The 18796-nt window shown below is 43.1% G+C and overlaps 1 protein-coding gene across 1 annotated transcript in view; it reads left to right on the top strand.

The window, feature by feature from the left end:
* Window positions 1-18796, top strand: part of Mtmr10 (myotubularin related protein 10) — a 54717-nt gene that overhangs the window by 15844 nt on the left and 20077 nt on the right. The window contains exons 6-10 of the mRNA XM_052759989.1: window positions 6788-6878; window positions 12574-12757; window positions 16703-16790; window positions 16873-16961; window positions 18122-18252. Of these exons, the coding sequence (XP_052615949.1) occupies window positions 6788-6878; window positions 12574-12757; window positions 16703-16790; window positions 16873-16961; window positions 18122-18252 (583 nt within the window). The remainder of the gene's footprint in view (window positions 1-6787; window positions 6879-12573; window positions 12758-16702; window positions 16791-16872; window positions 16962-18121; window positions 18253-18796) is intronic.

The raw sequence follows: 18796 nt of genomic DNA, 5'->3' as shown, positions 1-18796 counted from the left end.
TGGACCAGGACTCACAGTGTCCTCATGGACCAGGACTCACAGTGTCCTCATGGACTAGGACTCACAGTGTCCTCATGGACCAGGACTCACAGTGTCCTCATGGATGAGGACTCACAGTATCCTGATGGACCAGGACTCACAGTGTCCTCATGGATGAGGACTCACAGTGTCCTGATGGACCAGGACTCACAGTGTCCTGATGGACCAGGATTCACAATGTCCTCATGGACTAGGACTCACAGTGTCCTCATAGACCAGGACTCACAGTGTCCTCATGGACCAGTACTCACAGTGTCCTCATGGACCAGGACTCACAGTGCTAGCCTACCAGTGGTGCATTTGTTTTTCATGCTCAGTAGACTGCAGTAAAATTCCTGTTGTTGCCAGTTAAGGCTGTCAGAACTATCTTAAGGCAGCTAGCTGTCTGCATATCCTTTGGTGAGGAGGTGGGAGACTGGTCTTTAGAACTAGAGCCAGCAGTTTCTCCCCTGGAAGGCAAGCATGAGATGGATACCTAAAAATGTATGGCTGCTGGACCTGTGAGCAGAGTGATAGTAGTGTGTCCGAGCTACTGTTTTTATCTGCAGCCGACATGACCATCACATGAACATTCAGCTTGGAACTTTAAGGCTCCTTTCAGTGGCTGGATTCTGCTGTTTGTGATTTTGGCATTTTATGTCAGAGTGCCCTTCTTATGTAGAAAGGCTTTAGGACTGGTTAGGTAGAACGCTACAAGTAAAATATTTAATCAAGTCACTTTTTTCAAGCTTAAATATATACTTGTAATTTCATTGACCAAGGAAGTTCAAACCTACCTATGAAAACTTTCTCACTGTGATGTGCAGCATGTTGAGAGTAGGAATACCATGGGACTTGTGAGGTTGCGTTAATAGTGTTTTACCTAAGAAATCTAGTTTTCTTTCAGAAAGTTGAAAGCTCTCCCACTCTTGCTATGTTTTTCAGATGACATATTTGGTGAATGGAAGTCAGAATTACTGGGTTGTTCTGGAGTACTTATTGGTTATGTTTTGGTGTGCATTCTGTAAGGAGGTTTTCAGTTTTCAGTTGCTCACATTCTTCTAGGGTGTCCTAGTTAAAGTTTCTATTAAACACCATGACCAAAAGCAAACTGGGGAGGAAAGGGTTTATTTGGTTTCCCCTCACTGAAGGAAGTCAGGACAGGAACAGGGAGCAACCTGGAGGCAGGAGCTGATGCAGAGGCCATGGAGGGGAGCTGCTTACTGGCTTGTCTAGCCACTTTCTTATAGAACCCAGGACCACCAGGCCAGGAATGGCACCACCTGCAATGGGCTGGGCCCTCCCCCATCAGTTACTAATTTAGAAAATATCCTACAGGCTGTCTACAAGCTGATTTTTTTTTTTTTTTTTGAGACAGGGTTTGTCTGTGTAGTTTTGGTGCCTATCCTGGATCTCTCTCTGTAGACCAGGCTGGACTCGAACTCATGGAGATCTGCCTGGCTCTGCCTCCTGAGTGCTGGGATTAAAGGTGTGTGCTACCACTGCCCGGCCTACAAGCTGACCTTATGGAGACATTTTCTTAACTGAGTTTCTGTCCCCTCAGGTGACTTTAGCTTGTGTCCAGTTGACATGAAATTATCCAGCGCTGGATGAGGGGAGGGTGTCATTGGACAACTCCTTCACAATGTGCTAGGTTTCCAAGATAGAAAGGGAGGGCAGGATGTGGCTTCTTTCCCTGAAGAGTGCAAGTCTAGTCAGGATGAGGCAGGGACAGACGAGTGTGAAGGAGCTGCCACGCTGGTGAGTGTCAAAGCCAAGCCTCTGACAAACCCTTTCCCAGTGTCTTACAGAGAAAGTACCGCTGGGGCCCCAAAGTAACACTCCTTGTCTTCTGTGCAGTACTGAGAAAGGTGAGGGGAAAGGAAGCAGAGGAAATAAAACACTAGAAATCTTCTGACTTACGTGTTTTAAATACAGAGTTGTAAATGGTTGGCAAAATGTACATTTCAAGTGAAGGTTTTCGTGTCAAATTGGAAGGAGCTGACCCTATGGCATATACCTGTAGTCCCAGTTACTTAGTAGACTGAGACCAGAGGATCTTGAGTTCAAGGTCAGCCTGTGCTGCAAACAGGGATTCCACCTCTGAAAAACAATGAGCCCTGCAGTCTTGACTGTGCACCCACCCACCATCCCAGTGACAGTGAAGCAGGAGGCTTACCTGAACTCTCCAGGAGTTCAAGGCTGCTATAGACAACATGGTGAGGCCCTGTCTCTGGGAACAGAAAGCAGCGAGCATCAGTTGGGAAGTGAAGGCTCAGTTGATTTGCTTCCTGGAATCTTTAATGTTAAGTTTCCTATGGGAAATGCTTTGGTTTGTGTAAGTTCTTTTAAAAGGATCAGGTATACGCTTGGACTTCTGTGATGCATGAACTATGGATTATTTTGAAACACTAAAAGCATTTCTATTTTTTGTTTGAAATAGGAATGCTCAGAATATTAGATTGGCTCACTGGTTCCCATCTTGTTGGCTGTTGCTCTAACCCTGGCTGGCTGTCTAACTGGCTCTCTCTCAATTGTGTCCTGACTAAATTAGGCTAGTGTGTGCAACTGGATCACGCCATTTTCATCTTTACTGTCTCGGTGCTATCGTGGGAAATAATGATATTGGTAAAGGTCTGTCCGAAGAAAGGAATTTAATGATACAGAAATGGACAGTTTCCTCATAGAAACTTCAAACCACCATTTCCTTTTGATGTACTCTTGCTCAAAACTGATGTGTAAAAAAATTTAATTGAAATATCTTCAGATTATTTTTAATGATTTGTCACTTTAAAAATACACGGGTAGATGGATGCATGGTGATTGAATAATATATCTGATATCTTTTATTTTCAATTAGAAATGAATTTCGTTCATCTAGTTCAAGAGTAGGACTGGAGAGATGGCTCCATAGTTAAAAAGTACCTCTGCTCTTAGAGAGGAACTGAGTTCAGTTCCAAGCACCCATATCAGGCAGCTCATAACTTCCTGTAACTCCAGTTCTAGGGGATCTCATGCTCTCTTCTGGTCTCTGTGGACATTTCCGGCACACAAACATACACAGTTAAAAAACAAACAAACAAAAAGGTTGGAAAGCCAGGCATAGTTGTACATGCCTGTAATTCCAGCATATGGTAAGCTGAGGTAGAAGAATACTGAGTTCAAAGCCAACCTGAACTGCAAATAAAACACTAAAAAAAATTCAAAACAAACGACCAAAACCAGTCAATGTTAACCTGTATTTGTGTAGGTCAAAGGTCAACCTCAGGAGCGATCCACCTTGTTTTTTAGATAGGGTGTCTCAGTGGCTTGGAGCTTGCCCAGTAGCAGGCTAGGCTGGCCAGCCAGTGAGCCTCAAGGATCTACCTGTGTCTCACTGTGCATCTCTGGGATGACAGGTGCACATTACTGTCTCCAGCTCTGTGTGCGTGCCTGTGTTTGAGATAAGGTTTCTCTGTGTAGCCCTGGCCATCCTGGAACTCACGTTGTCCACTAGGCTGCCTTGAACTCAGAGATCCACCTCTCTGCCTCTCTAGTGCCGGGATCAATGGTATACACCACCACCTGCCTCCACCTCTTGATGTGGTTCTGGAGATCAAACTCTAGGCATTGTGTTTATGCAGTAAGCGTTGTGTAAACTAGTCTTCTTCACTAGCCCTGGTTTCAGTTTTCTTGAATCAGTCTCCCCTTGTAGCCTTGGCTGGCCTGGATCTCACCATGTAGTCCAGGCTGGCTTGAAAGTGGTAATCCTGTCTCAGTCTCCCATATGCTGGTGGGATTGCAGATGTGAGTACACCTGGTGGGGGCTGTCATTTTGCCTGGAACCTGATACTCCTCCTTGGTACTAAGCCACAGAAATGTAGGGAACTTGGATTGCTTGCAAATGTGGTAGAGCTGGAGGTTAATCATCCTTGGATTTGATGTCTCCAGTGCTGTGCTTCAATTGGAAGATAAATCAACTATGGATTTTTACTTTAAAAATTATTAATTAGGCAATATTTGTATAATAAGAATAATTTTACATGCAAAAGAGATCTTATAAAGACTTTCAAAGTCTCTTGCAAGTAGAAGCCAGGAATTTGGACATAAGCTTTTAAAATAATGTGTTGGAAAAAGGTCAAAACAGAAGACATCTGGCTTTCTCTCTTCTGTGGGTGTTCCACAGAAACAACATGACTCTCCTCCAGATATGCAAGTGTATATACGCCTGTATATACGACATCCGTATAGTCGCGCTTCTGAACAGCAAATTCAGTTTGTCATACCAGCTCCCCTTCCTTCTCAGAAAAGCAGCAGTCATGGAAGTCACTGAACCAAGTCTTAGTTTCACAGTAGTATTTATTGTCTTTAAGTGTACATGCTGTTTGACGTACCTTCTTCTAAGTTAGTGTGCCACTGTCTGATTTTTAAAGGAGCTTTAGAAATAGGCTGTGTTGGGTTTTGCTTTACACATGGGATTTGTGCTCTTTTGCTTCATAAACATGTTCTATCATTAGTGATCTGTGAGTTTCTTCTGTGTCAATGGGCCTATGCAACTTTCTAATTTTCTTAGAAAAAGCAGTAGTCTAGTTATAGTGGTGGATAGCATTTTCATGATTACACTAGTAACTGATCTATCTGATAGCATGTGTAGGGCTGTCACTGCTAGACACAGTGCTTGTCCAGAAAGTCACAAGTGGTGCTACAGCACACAGAAGCTTCAGTTTCTTGGGCTCCATCCAGGGAAACTTGGTAAGAGTCATGTTTACTAGATATGCCTGAGAGGAGCAGTGGGCACAGCAGAGGATGTGGCTGCAGTAGGCTAGACATAATGTATGCAGACATGCTTTTGTCTGACTGTAGATGACTAAGGGGACTTCGGAAAGATAAGAGTTGTCCAGTGAGGAGGGCTGTACAATTACATGGAAACCACAGCAGATCACCAAGACAGCCAAGTAATTAGCCAAAAACACATTTTAGAAGACAGTCCTTAAGTGTAGATTCATAAAATTCAGGGAAGGCCACAGAGGGACCAGAAAACACGTGTGGCTTCAGGATATAGTTACGGCAGCATAGCAAAACAGGGCAGTGGTGAAAAGTGCAGTAAGTGTGTGTATGTAGTAAAGATGGTAATGCAGGCCTTGTCACAGCATAGGTTGAACAGTTTTGCTGCTAGAAGCCCTTCAAGGAAGACTGTTGTAGTTTCTCTTCCTATTGTGACAAAGCACTCTGACCAAAGCAATTGAAGGGAGAAAGGGGTTGTTCAGCTCACAGTTCTGGGTTAGGAGCTTGAAGCAAGCATCAGGTCACATTACACCACAGTGACAAGAACAGAGAAGTTTGCTTTTCGACTTGTACAGTCCAGGATCCCCTGCCTAGGGAATGGTCATGCCACAGTTTAGGTGGACCTTTGCACATCCGTTAACCTAGTCAGGGAGTGTCCAGAGGCTTGTTTCCTAGTGGGTCTAGGTTCTGTCGAGGTGATAGTTAACACTAAACAGCGCACAGGTTGGTGTACAGAATAGGAATTGCAAAGAGGAATAGAGGTAGTCTTATAAAATTGTGAGTGGGACCCTTACAGGATGCTCTGTGGTTAGGCACTGAGAAATCAAGGCAATAAAAGTTTTAGAAAGCTTTTCCTTTCATTAAAATCCAGTGATAAGTTTGTCTCCTTGGTTTATGCTTTAACTTTTTATGATAAGAAATGTAATTATCTGGAAGACACTTTAAAATACAGTTTAAGTAGCAAGCTGACAGATAGTTAATGGTTAATGGAATTTGCATCAACTCACCCAAGACACCACTGATTTGAAATGAGCTGACAATAAACTTTTCTTGCTTGCTCATTGTCAAAAGTATATCATTCTGGTTTATGCTTCACCTCCAAGTCATACATAACCACTTTAAGAAAGACCTTCTACCTTTCTTGCTCTATACATGCCTTAGATTTCTTTTGTCTTCTTTGCTCCCTTAGGGCTGTTTTCTTCCTCAGTCTCATCCATGGCTTGTAAGCATGGAACACTGTCCTTCCTTCTATCCAATAGCCTTTGAGAATAGTAGTGTTTCTAGATAGAGTTCCTTTGAAGGCTGGGCATGCTCAGTTGTTAATACTTCAAGCAGTTCAGGTGTTTCCATCATGTCACAGATGAGAAGGCCAAGGCTATGAGAAAAGAACCACCTCACACAAGTGAATTCATACAAGCGCTTGGTAGAGCTAGGACTCAGGGCGTGATTTGTTGGTTTGCTATCCCATGCTCTTCTAGTCTTAACCCAGTTTACTGGAATGCTTTTTAAAATGTGCTTCTCTGTGCCAGCCACATCTTCATCTATGTATAGATACAGATACTCCTAATTTTAATTTTTTTGTAGCTGTGGTTTAGACTTTTTTTTAATCCCTGAAGATTTTTTTAAAACCACTAAAATTGAAACTTTGGGTTTTGTTGTTGTTAAGTGGATATGTTGTTACTGTCGTTTTGGAGAATGCTTCTTTAACTTTCAAGTTTTATTTATAGATAAAATTACTCCACTTAAAAATTGAACTCAGCAAATACATACTGAATACTTACAGTGTACTAATTAAAGATTAAACAGTGTCTTGGGGGCACAACAATGAATGAGATACTTGGCCTTAAATAGTTCTTTCATATTCTAGGTAAACAGAAAAACATGTAAATAGTATCTGTAGCCATTGTCCCAGGATGACTCTCCCAGTGGCCAAGCAAGGCCTTATTGTACATTTCATTTAACTAAGTGTGTTAAATTCAAATTCTAAATGTAGAATTTTTCCTAGGTATGCCTTGCAATAGCTCATTATTCCCAGCCAACAGACCTCCAGCTACTCTTTGCATTTGAATATGTTGGGAAAAAATACCACAATTCAGGTAAATATGAAAATACTAAGTATTGTGACTAACTTTCCATGTGTCCATTTTATCTGTATGTTTGTTAGAGTTTTAGTGAGTGTAGGAAGTAAACCCAATGCACTAGAAGAGCCACTGTCTGTCGGTGTCTCCTGAGAAGTGCCCAGGCAGCCATTAGGCAGCCCTAAGCCCCAGCTTGCAAATTGGTCAAAGCACCAATTTCCCCTGTAGGCACTGGTTTGTATTGTATGCTCGGTGTATCTCCTGCTGTTTTTACTTGTAGCTTAAGTTTTAAAACTGGCAGAAAACCAAAAGATAGTTGAAAACCACAAAATTTCTGGCAAAATGTGATTTTGTATAAAAGCTGAAATGGTTAAAATCTTTTAGAGAACTTTGTTAAGATTTTTAAAATACCGACTTTCTGTTCTGATTAAAATCAATGGAAAGAAGATGAGCATTTGTCAAGCTATAGATATATTCTAGGTAATTTTGTGGTAAATAGTTTTATCCACATATCTATGTTTGCTATGATAGCATCAAGAAAAAAACCTTAGATTTGATCATGTAATTCTGTTTTAAATAGTGTGTTCTAGATAACGTAATTCCTAACGCAGTGACCATGTGTCTTCTGTTAGCCTCCTCATGGGTTAGTGACTGTTCAGTGACAGCTACCAGTACACATTCCACCACTGTTGAAGGAAGAAAAATTAATGAAAGATCCACTTGTCCTAGCTTGGTTCTTAATCTGTGGGTCGCAACTCCTTTGACAAACCTCTATCTCCAAAGTATTTACACTGTGATTCATAACATTAGCAAAAGGCGTTCTGAAGTAACAGGGAAAATAATTTAATGGTTGGGGGTCACTACAGTCTGAGGAACTGTATGAAAGGGTCACAGCAGTAGGAAGGCTGAGAACCACTGCTCGAGGGCTTATAGATAATTAATTGTACTGAACCTTTATACTTCTTACCTTAAAACACAAGGTATTAATTTACATAACCTATGTTCACTGTGGTGTCATTGCATATAAATGTGGCATCAGAGCTTGGGACACAGATGCTTTAAGGACAGCATTACTTTGGAAGGTACTTATCAGTGCTAGAGATGATACTTGAAAATAACGTCTCAGAACAGCTTCATTTTCTACTTCATAGAAATTGGATAACACAGTATTTGTATCTTAATTTTTCTTATCCATATGTACAGTGATTCTAATTTAGTCTGGAGCAACTTATTTTTGAAGTTGAGATTTTTATGTAAATCCACTTCCTATCTGAAAACAAAACCTAAATTCTTGAGTGTCAACTACAGAGCAGTGATCACCAGGCTCATTAGTGAGGTACCCTGTTTCAAGACAGCAGCTCATATGACAATTTCCCGTCAGTCTTGGGAGCCTGCTTCCGTTTGCTTGTGGTACAGCCCACTTTTTCATGCCGCTTTCTTCTGATAGGAGTGTTTTGTTGGCTGAGTTAGACCTTTGCAAAGACATGATGTCTTGGGCTTGCCAAGTACAGTCAGCTGTACAGTTGGTGACCTGACACCTGCCTGAGTTACTCTTGGGACCCTCCCACCTTCATTTCGTGTAGGCATCTCCAATCTGTAAAAGTTGAAGTTCTCCATGTGTTCTTCTAAACCAGTCCCTCTTAGTTTCTTATAACTGGCTGATGCAATTGGATGATTAGTAATGACTAAAAATATTCAGGTGCACTTTTTAATAGTGCATCCTTCTAACCCCTCCTCCTTCAGCAAATTCTTCATAAGCATAGTTCTGGCCAAAGTTTTCCTTAGTTTCCTCATAGGGTAACATCCTTTAATATCCTTCCATGCTGTTACAGAAGCATAAACTACATCCCTAAGGTCAAAAGAAGCCTGAAATTTGCATACACTGCAGTCACAGTTCCCAGTTCCCAGTGAGTGAAAGATGCTCAGTTACCCTCTCTTGAACCTCTGGATGGCACCTTGACTCATTGGCTGGATTAAGGAAGCCCTTTTTCAGGCAGGTAGGTGACAAAGATGTTTCCACAAATAGGATCTGAAGTTAGAGACTATCCCCTGCAATTATCTGGAAAAGACCCTCTTATTGTATTAGGCAATGTGAGGTTTTCTTTCGTGTCCAGCATCAGATGAGTCAGAACCATTTCTGAAAGAATCAGTAGCCATCCACACACTTGAGTGAGCATCCTGAGGTACAGGGCAGTGCGTAGCTCCAAAGGCTTCAGAAGAGTTGCTTCACACCAACACCTAAAAATGCTACTGTAAGCCAAAGCTATCCCATTAAAACATGTACATTTTTAGTGAACTTCATTAAATTTATCCTAAAATGGATAGTAATATAGACCTTAAATTAGTATTTTAGAATTCATTTTAAAATCCCCCTTTTTTTTTTATTTTTTCGAAACAGGGTTTCTCTGTGTAACCTTTGTGCCTTTCCTGGCACTCACTCTGTAGCCCAGGCTGGCCTCCAACTCACAGAGATCCACCTGCTTCTGCCTCCCGAGTGCTGGGATTAAAGGCGTGCGCCACCACCACCTGGCTTCATTTTAAATTCTTCTTTGAAAAAATATGTAGTCTGCAACTATTTGGAACAGTGTAGGAATTGTCAGTTTGTTGCTTGGGTGCTTGTAGAGTTCTCAGTGTGACTATAAATGATGTGATCGATCTTGTCTCTGGAATGCTAGCCACCAAAACAGCAGATCACTATAGAAACTGCCATGTTGGCTCCCACACAGGCTCTCAGGGTCAGAGTCTCCACTAAGAACAACCTCAGTATTTTGAGGTTACCTTCTTTATCCTTCTTTGTGACTTCTAATTCCCATGGTACCATCACAGTGGTAGGGTTTCTTTGCATATTTTGACCATTCTTACTATTTTTCTTGTTACTTGAGGTCACTCTGAGTGCCAGTTTGGGGGGGGGGGTCAATTACATATAATAGCTCTAAAATGTATTTTATGTAAATAGTTACATTCTAGGACTAGATATATAAAATAACCATAGAAAGTGCAGGGGTCTAGAATGCCTAGCGCCTAGGTTCATTTAGTCTGTTGAAGAGCTGTGTGTGAAACCTGTCAAGTAGCCATCAGGAAATACAGGTCTCCTAAGATGACTCACTTTGACCAGCTTGCTGCTGCAATGCTTCTAAGTGGTCCTCGGAGAGAGCAGGCCTTGGGGGCATTTTAGGAAGCACTAGAATTTGCAGTCTGTGCCGTCGGATTACTTATCATGATGAACTCCAAAGAAGACACAGAGCTGATGACAGTGTAGTCAGTCCCAGCTACTAAGAAACAAACAAGAGAAACCTGAAAAGTAGCACACACACATAGGACCCCAGAATGCTCTCACTTTAGGCTCAGAAAATCTGTCTATTCGTAAGTAGATCTAAAGAAACAATCTCAAATAGTAGAGCACCCTCAAGATGGTTTCAGAAATTCAGAAAACTAAACATGAACTGAGTTGGGGATTTTCTGCCCAAGTGCTAACCCCCACAAAAGAGTGTGTTTTTTATATCTGTGTCCTGTGATGACTGTCCTGTTTAGTGCCAAAGTCTGTGGTACAGTGGTAAGTAATAGCAGTGCTGGCTAGAAGGCACCATTTCTGTCTTTGGTTTTAATGTTAATTTTGTTTACTGAAGGTTCTGGAAAAATACTCTACATCAAGTTGGAAAAGTTGTCTTAAAAAAACAAAAACAGGTGTTGAGCTCTACCACAAGTTTTTCTGTACTTACTGAACTGATCATATGGGGGTTTTCCCCCTTTACATTTAGTAATATGATGAGTTGCTTAATGCTTTGGAACGCTGTATTGATTAGTCACCTGGAAGTCCTGTGAGTCGGCCAGCATACTTTCTCGGTGTTATGTTCCATAGAAAGTACTGAAGTGGAGTGGGGTGTGAGGATATAAGTTAATTAGCATTATAATTTTTGTCAAACCCTGTTAAAATCAGACTCACTGGCTAATTCTAAAGTAGAGCCTTGTAAGGGGTAAAATTCAGAATTCCTAGCACAGCACATCAGACACTTGGTGAGCTAGACTTGTACTCTCCAGTAATGGAAGTATCCTTTTTCTGCACTGTCATGTGGGGTACCCACCAGCTCCATGTGGGCTATTAAACACTTGAAATGCCCTTGGTATACCTGAATGACTGGCATTAGTTTCATTTAACTTTTGTTTTAGTTGATATATAAATGGCCATTGTGACTGGTGAGTGGTCCCATTCTGGAGTAGCACAGATCTAAAGTCCAGGCCTCATGTAATCTATAGCTGCTCTCCCACCATGTCTGGCTTCCCTGCTCCAGCTGTATGGATTCCTTGAAGCCTTACCATCGTCCCATTCCCTGCTCAGCATGCCCACCTCCTCCTCACCAGCTCCCTGGCAACTTTTGATACTTTCCTCAGGACTCTGTCAAGTCAGCATAGATTTCTTGCCCATCCCTTTCTACATCTCTAGTGTATATAGTTTATTTAGTGCTCATAATATTTACACACACTCCCTACTGGCTTGCTACAGCTTTCATAATAATAGATAGAAAACTTACCTTTCTGTTCTCACACTTTAATAGTTCATCATAAGTTCTCCAAAAATACCTCTCTTGTACCAAGAGTTACTAATTAACTTTTGAGAACTAACCATTGAGAATGGGGTGTAGCATGTTCATGTGATAATTAGGCATTTTGCATGGCCACAGGAAAGAAAGAAAGTTGGAAATGATGGTAAATAAACAGTTATGTGAGGGATCTCTATGGCCTAAAGAAGCCATTTAGATTGGATTCTTTTAGAAAAGGAGCATCATTGAAAGGTTGGGGTGAGAAGCCAGTGTCATGAAACCGTTCTTTTGCGTGAAAACACCATTGGTGTTGGTGGAGTACACCATCAGGTCAGAAATGTCAGCCTAGGAACTGCCACTTAAACCTGTGGCAGTGAGGTGCTGGGCCAAGAGGGGTCATGGCATCACCCCAAGGCACAGCAGACTGGCTGGCACAGCTGCTCTCCTGTTTGTCAGGTGCTCCCAGGCCGTAGGGATGCACCTGTCTTTGGCAACACTCCTTGCTAAGGAGGTGAAATCTAGACCCACCTCCAGACTCACATGTGGGATAGTGCCGTAGCTTCTAGTGCCGCACAAGCAGCTCTGTCAGCTTCTCAAGCTGAGTAGCTTTACAAAGCCAAGAATCATCTAGTGAACAGATGCGAACGTGATGCTAGAAAAACAAAATATTTTGAGGACTTGAAAACTGTTGGGTGAATCCATGAACTTCCTACCCCAGTGTGGGGAAAGTAAGCAGATGGCAGATTCACCCCTCAGTTTGGAACAGTGAGGGAACTGAGGCTCAGAAATTGGTAGGAATGGGAGAGAATTGAAAAATAAGGACAGTAAATGGAGACAAAGTATGGGCAGCAGGCATTGTTCATTATATAAGGAAGTGCCTAGAAGAAAAAGAACAGTGTGTGTCACAGCAGCGTTAGCAACCAGTGGGATGGCCTGAAAGTCTTCAGAATCAAGTTGGCCCGCTGCCTGTAAGCACAGGGGCGATAAAGCCAGTGGAGAACAGGAAAGGAAAAGGGGTCTGGTCAGCAGCAAAGAGCTCGGCAAGGAGCGGGAAAGAGAGACGTGAAAGATAAGGCAGGAGGTCCCACCTCAGGGTATGCATGTGACAGAAGACAACAAGCAAATGCTGGCGGAGAGGGCATAGTTCAACAAAATTAATATTGCTTTTCCCACAGCCAACAAAGTTAACGGAGTAGCCTCGGGAGCTGGAGGAGTATGGAGTGGAGCTGGCGGCGGCGGCAGCAGCCAGAGGACGCCACTGTTCGAAACTTACTCAGACTGGGACAGAGAGATCAAGAGGACAGGCGCTTCTGGGTGGAGAGTTTGTTCTGTCAACGAGGGTTACATGATATCTACTTGGTAAGTCTGATTTTAACACACACACACACACACACACACACACACACACACACACACCACACCAGATACATATACACACCACACACACACCACACACACACCACATACACACCATACCCACATACACCACACCCATACACACTACACCCACACATACCACATCCACGCACACCACACACACACACCTGGAAAAAACTTCTGTGAAGAATAATCCCACTTTCATTGATAAGCTTGCCAGTTATGGTTAATACCTGTTTTAAATAGGGTTTAAAGGGTATTTTATTTTAAAGGACATTGTAACATAAACACACCATCCATAGTGTTCCAAAGATGTTAACAGTAACTTTTTATTATTGTTAGAAATCTAGTAAGTATTGGTTTACAGTTTTTTGTTTGTTTGTTTTGGTTTTTGGTTTTTGAAGACAGGGTTTCTCTGTGTAGCTTTGCACCTTTCCTGGATCTCGCTCTGTAGCCCAGGCTGGCCTCAAACTCACAGAGATCCACCTGCCTCTGCCTCCTGAGTGCTGGGATTAAAGGCATGTGCCACCACCACCCAGCTGGTTTGCAGTTTTCTTACAACTGTCTTTTTAAAGTTGATTTAAAATTCAGGAATGTCTTACACTGAATTTGAGTGATGTGTCCCATAGGCCTCTGTAGCCGGAAGGTTTCTCCTGTCCAACCCAGCCCCATGGTTCTGCGGCCACTTATAAAATAATCACTCAGAGGCTTTTATTAATTATGAACTGGATGGCCTATGGCTCAAGCTTCTTGCTAGCTAGCTCTTATAACTTAACCCATTCCTATTAATCTATAAGTTGCCACATGGCTGTGGTGTTACTGGTCTGCTGGCATCTTGCTGCTCCCTGGACAGTGGTCTGGCATCTCCCTCTCCTCTCCTTTCTCCTTTCATTATCTCTCTTCAATTTTCTCGCCTGGCTCCATCCTGCCGTGCCATAGGCCAATGCAGCTTTATTTATCAACCAATCAGAGCAACACATATTCACAGCCTACAGAAAGACATCCCACAGTAGGCCTTTTAATGTACAATGTTCTTGTCCTCCTCCTGTTATACTTACGCATTTACAGACAAAACCAAAGTGGTGTTCTGTGGAATTCCCCACATTCTAAGTATCCCTGGCTTACCTCTGTGCTGTCCTTTAACATGTTCTTCTGCATCCTGCGGAGTAATTGATCCAGACTCGGTTTTTGCAGGAATGCTTCATCAGGTGGTGCCGCCCCCTGGGCATCCCATCTAGTCTCTAGCTTGCTTGCTATGTGTGCACTTTCTCAGTCTCCCTGGCTAGCTCACTGTATCTGCGTGTGTCCTTATCGTGCTGACTGACTGACAGGCCTGAGGGCTGTCTGCTCTTCTGTCTAGTGTAAAGTTCCATTTGTATGTCATGCTTTGTGTCCCTCACTACCTTTCACGGAATGGGAATCTGCTATTTCATTAATGGTTCCTGTTGGTTATAGCCTGCTTCTCTGATCTTTCTGCTTTCTAGCATACTTTTCCTCATCAGCGTGGAATATCATGAACTATGGTTCATATGAAAAATATAAAAAGTGTGTATATAAATATAAATCAATAAATATCTTTCTTTTACTCAACAATTTTTAGAATAGTGAGCTGGTGCCCTAGAATTCTTTAAAAGTGACCAGGAATTTTTGTTTCTTTGTTTAATGTCATTTAGTATTGGTGAAGTTTTGAGAATACTTTGAGACCATTGAAGTCTCCATTGGCTTAGAATCAGCTTTCTTGGGGGCAAACTTGTGCTATGGTGCTATCACTGGCTGATCCTCTACAAGGGACTTGTCGGTGTATGGGTCTGGGAAAGGTACTCTGGATCATGTAGTTCTCTTCTTCTGCTGCTTTCCTTCAGATTACCTTTCTGGTCAGCTTGTGCCAGTGTGTGTCCTGAGAAGCCATTGGCATAGCCCGGCCAGGCCTGCCTCCGTCTACCTGCTGGGCTGTGTAGAAGAAAGAAAAGAGGATGCTTTACAGAGCAGTGAGCTTACCCCCCAGTAGCTGTGGTCTGAGAGTGTCTGGGTGAAGAGGGTAGAAGAGGAAGACAAGGAAGGCCGTGAGCATCTTTGTAGATTCACAGGCTGTCCTTCTCACTGTAGTGATTGCTGTGAAGAGACGCCATGACCAAGGCAACTCTTACGAGAGGAAGCATTTAATTGGAGGCTGGCTCACAGTTTCAGAGACTTAGTGCATTATCATTCTGGTGAGGAGCATGACAGCATGCAGGCAGGCACCAGGGCAGTGGCTGAGAGCCACATCCTGATCCACAGGCAGAGAGAGCACACTGGCCCTAGTGTGGGCTTTTTGACACACTTCCTGCAACAAAGCCACACCTCCTAATCCTTCTCAAACAGTGCCACTCCCTGATGACTAAGCATTCACATATATGGGCTTATGGGGGCCATTCTTACTCAAACCATCACACAGGCTTTGTTCTTTTGCCTGGCCTCTTCTTTCCCACAGCCTTTCAAGACATGGCTCCATAAGTGAAGATGTTTCCTAGAGAGTACAGATGTTTTAATAGTCATTCTAGAAAATCATTTATATTGCTCTGTATTTTTCTCATGTTCAAATTTTAATTTTATTTATGAGAATTGACCACATCATACATGATGCCATCCTACTAAGTGCTGCACGTTAAGAGGAGATAAATGTGTTTCACATGTTTCTGAGGTCCACAGAGCACATCATTGTGTTTTAAGTATGCTACTTTTTCTTCCTTTTTAAAACTCAGTCGAGGTGGTGGGGTATCTGTGTGCATGTGGAGGCCAGAGAGCAGCTTCAGGTACCATTCCCCAGACTTGGTCCACCACTGTATTTCTAGATGGAGTGTGCTAGTGGTGAGGCTAGGCTGGCTGGCCAGGGAGCTCCAGGAATCTACTTGCCTCTGCCTCCCCAGCCCCAGGATTGGAAGCAGGTGCCGGCGTGCCAGCTTTGTACATGCCTTCTGGAGTCACACTCAGGTCCTCTCGCTTCAGTGGCCGGGGCCTTACTGACTGAGTTGTCTTCCAGCTCCATTTTGAAATTAAGTTCTTAATCTAAAAACAATGGGTTTTATTGTTATCAATAATGTTATTTGCTTACATCTGGGCCATTATATTTCGTTCCACTTCATCCCCAACTCCCACATTCCTCTCCTGTCCTTCTGTCCCCCCTTGATGGTCTCCTCCCCCAAGCACCCCCTACTTTCACAGCTGATGTTGTCCCGTTACCTTTTCCCTCTCCCCATCCCCTTCAGATCTTCCCTCCCTCTCATGGTCCCCTTCCTAGATTTATGACCTTCACAAACATGTACCCCTCACAGATTTAAATCTAGGTTCAACATATGAAAGAAAATGTAGTGTTCGTCTTTTTGAGTCTGGCTTGTGTTGCTTAACAGAATGATTTCCAGCTCCATCATTTTTCTGCAAATGTCATGATTTCATTTTCCTCTACCACTGAATGAAATTCAGCTGTGTATATGGACCACATTTTAATTATCTAGTCATCGGTTGGTGGGCAGTATCTTAGTTAGGGTTATTATTGCTGTGATAAAACACCATGACCATAAGCAGCTTGGGAAGAAAGGGTTTGTTTGGCTTACACTTCCACATCACTTTTCATCACTGAAGGAAGTCAGGGCAGGAACTCAAACAGGGTAGGAACCCGGAGGCGCACACCATGGATGAATGCTGCTCGCTGGTTTACTCCTCATGCAGGTTTGCTCAGCCTGCTTTCTTACAGTACCCAGAATTACCACACCAGGAACGGTACCCCTGCAGCGAGTGGGTCCTCCCAATCAATCATCAATTGAGAGAATGTCCCACAGGCTCGCCTGCAGGCCCATCTGGTGGGGCGTTTTCTTCACTGAGGTTGTGAGTAGAGCAGCAGTGAACACGGTGAGCATTGGACTCACGTCCGACCCCTTTCTCTCCCTCTAGCCTTCCAGAATACTTTGTCGTGCCAAGTTCATTAGCAGACCAAGACCTGAAGATCTTTTCCCCTTCTTTTGTTGGAAGAAGGATGCCAGTAAGTGACTTCTGTGGGATGTCATTGATGCTAATGTCCACTGTTTGCATCCGGTTAAGTGAGGCTTCTGCCTGTCTCCTAGTTCTGGTGCTGGAGCCACTCCAACGGCAGTGCCCTTGTGCGAATGGCCCTCATCAAAGATGTGCTGCAGCAGAGGAAGATCGACCAGAGGTAGGCGAGAGAGGGTTCTCAGTGTACTTGGTATCATAAACAAGAGCAGAAAATCTCACACATGCTATACAAGGATTACCATTTTGAAAAGAATGAATAGACTAAAATCATCTTTGTTTGATAAAACTTGTCTTTAACATACTTTCAAAGTACAGCGATTTCCACTTGAGACACTTCACGATAAATCAAACTTCTTTGAATTTCATGGGTCTTATCTAGGTAAATGAAGTCAGAATAGTTCAGAAATGGTTTTAATGGGTTCACATAAACAAGTTTGGCAATGTCTACAGAAGTCAGAAGTAACCTCCTTGTCTGGCAGGAAGCTTCTCTCAGGTGTACTCACAACCGCAGGCTCACAGTTGACCACAGTTCTCAATGCCCTGGGTCCTCCACTGCTGCCCTTGTTCCATGTTGGCCCTGTGCCATCCACAGGCCTGTCCTGTTCTCTCTAAACATCATCTGGGGTCTAAGGCCCCTTCCTCCTGACCTGTGTTCCTGTCTATGAAAGTCACTGAGGGCCGTGGTTTGAGTAACTAACACATTAATATTATCTCTAGCTTGACGTTCTCCGTGTGGACATCTTCAAGGCCCTTTAAACTTTATATCTAAAACTGAGCTCAAGGATATGGCCACCCCAGACTGGTGCCTTCCTCCTTTCCTTTCTCCCTCTGTGGCCCCTCAGGATTCTGACACTGTGTTTGAGACATCTTATGAACCCACATATTGCCTCTCTACCCTCCTGTGTGTTATCAGTGCAGTCATTGTCTCTTTCTGTGTCACATTTCATGGGCTCTGACACCTGAAAATTATCCAGTCCTTTCACTGTCCTGAGGGACGTTCAACAGGACTCTTCCTTCCTAGGTCATCCTCCTCATGCTCCTCCATGAACACTGGGTACCCCACAGACTTGACCCTCATCCATCTCAGTTCTGAGGCACCTTATAAGGAGTTCAGACCTCACTGTTGGGCATTCTCTGGTTTTCCTTCACAGTTTCCCATTTGATTTAGATGTGATGGCAGTTCGACTACTGCCTGTCTTCCTCACTAGGCCCCATAAGGTGACACCATTGTGTCATTAGCTAGGAAGTGTAAAATACTTGGAATGTAAATGTTCTATCTTGAAATGGATGGACAGATACTAAATATTTTGTTTTTACTAGGATCTGCAATGCAATAACTAAAAGTCATCCACAGAGAAGTGATGTTTACAAGTCAGACTTGGATAAGACCTTGCCCAATATCCATGAAATACAAGCGGCATTTGTAAAACTTAAGCAACTGTGTGTAAATGGTAATAACATTTTTATTTTGTGCACACATATAATGAATGGGAATAAAGAATTATGTGGGAACTATCAGGGAAAGTGATGTTCCTTAAAAATATAGTAGAGACATCTAAGGAGAGACTCAGCCTCTAGAAAATGAAGTCTAAACCTCTTTTGGTTTCATAGAGAAAAAAACAAACAAACAAACCTGCTAAGTGTCCCCCAAGTCATGAAAGATGTAGACCACCTTAAAGAAGCATGTGCTGTAGACAGCGCTTCCTGAGATTTCAGTGCGCACACTTAGATTAGTGCCTCAGCTCAGCATGTTGTCTGTGTAGCTCTACTAAAAGTAGGTAAGTGGTTGCACTGCTCTGGGCAGGCTGTCTTATGAAAGCCTCTTTGGAGGAGAGTGGGTCCTCTTGGAGAGAAGCCCCGTGTCGCCTGAGCACGGGGAGAAGGGCTTTGTGGCAGGTCGTGGGTGGTGTGTCAGCATTGTTAGTGTAGGAGAACTTAGCGAGAGTGGGCCTTGAATGGCTGTGTGCACCCTGGCAGGGCAGTGTTGGACTCCAG

This window comes from Peromyscus californicus, unplaced genomic scaffold, assembly GCF_007827085.1.
Source record: "Peromyscus californicus insignis strain IS unplaced genomic scaffold, ASM782708v3 Scaffold_4__1_contigs__length_199733344, whole genome shotgun sequence".
Classification (NCBI taxonomy): Eukaryota; Metazoa; Chordata; class Mammalia; order Rodentia; family Cricetidae; genus Peromyscus; species Peromyscus californicus.
This window is presented reverse-complemented; position numbering and strand designations above follow the sequence as displayed.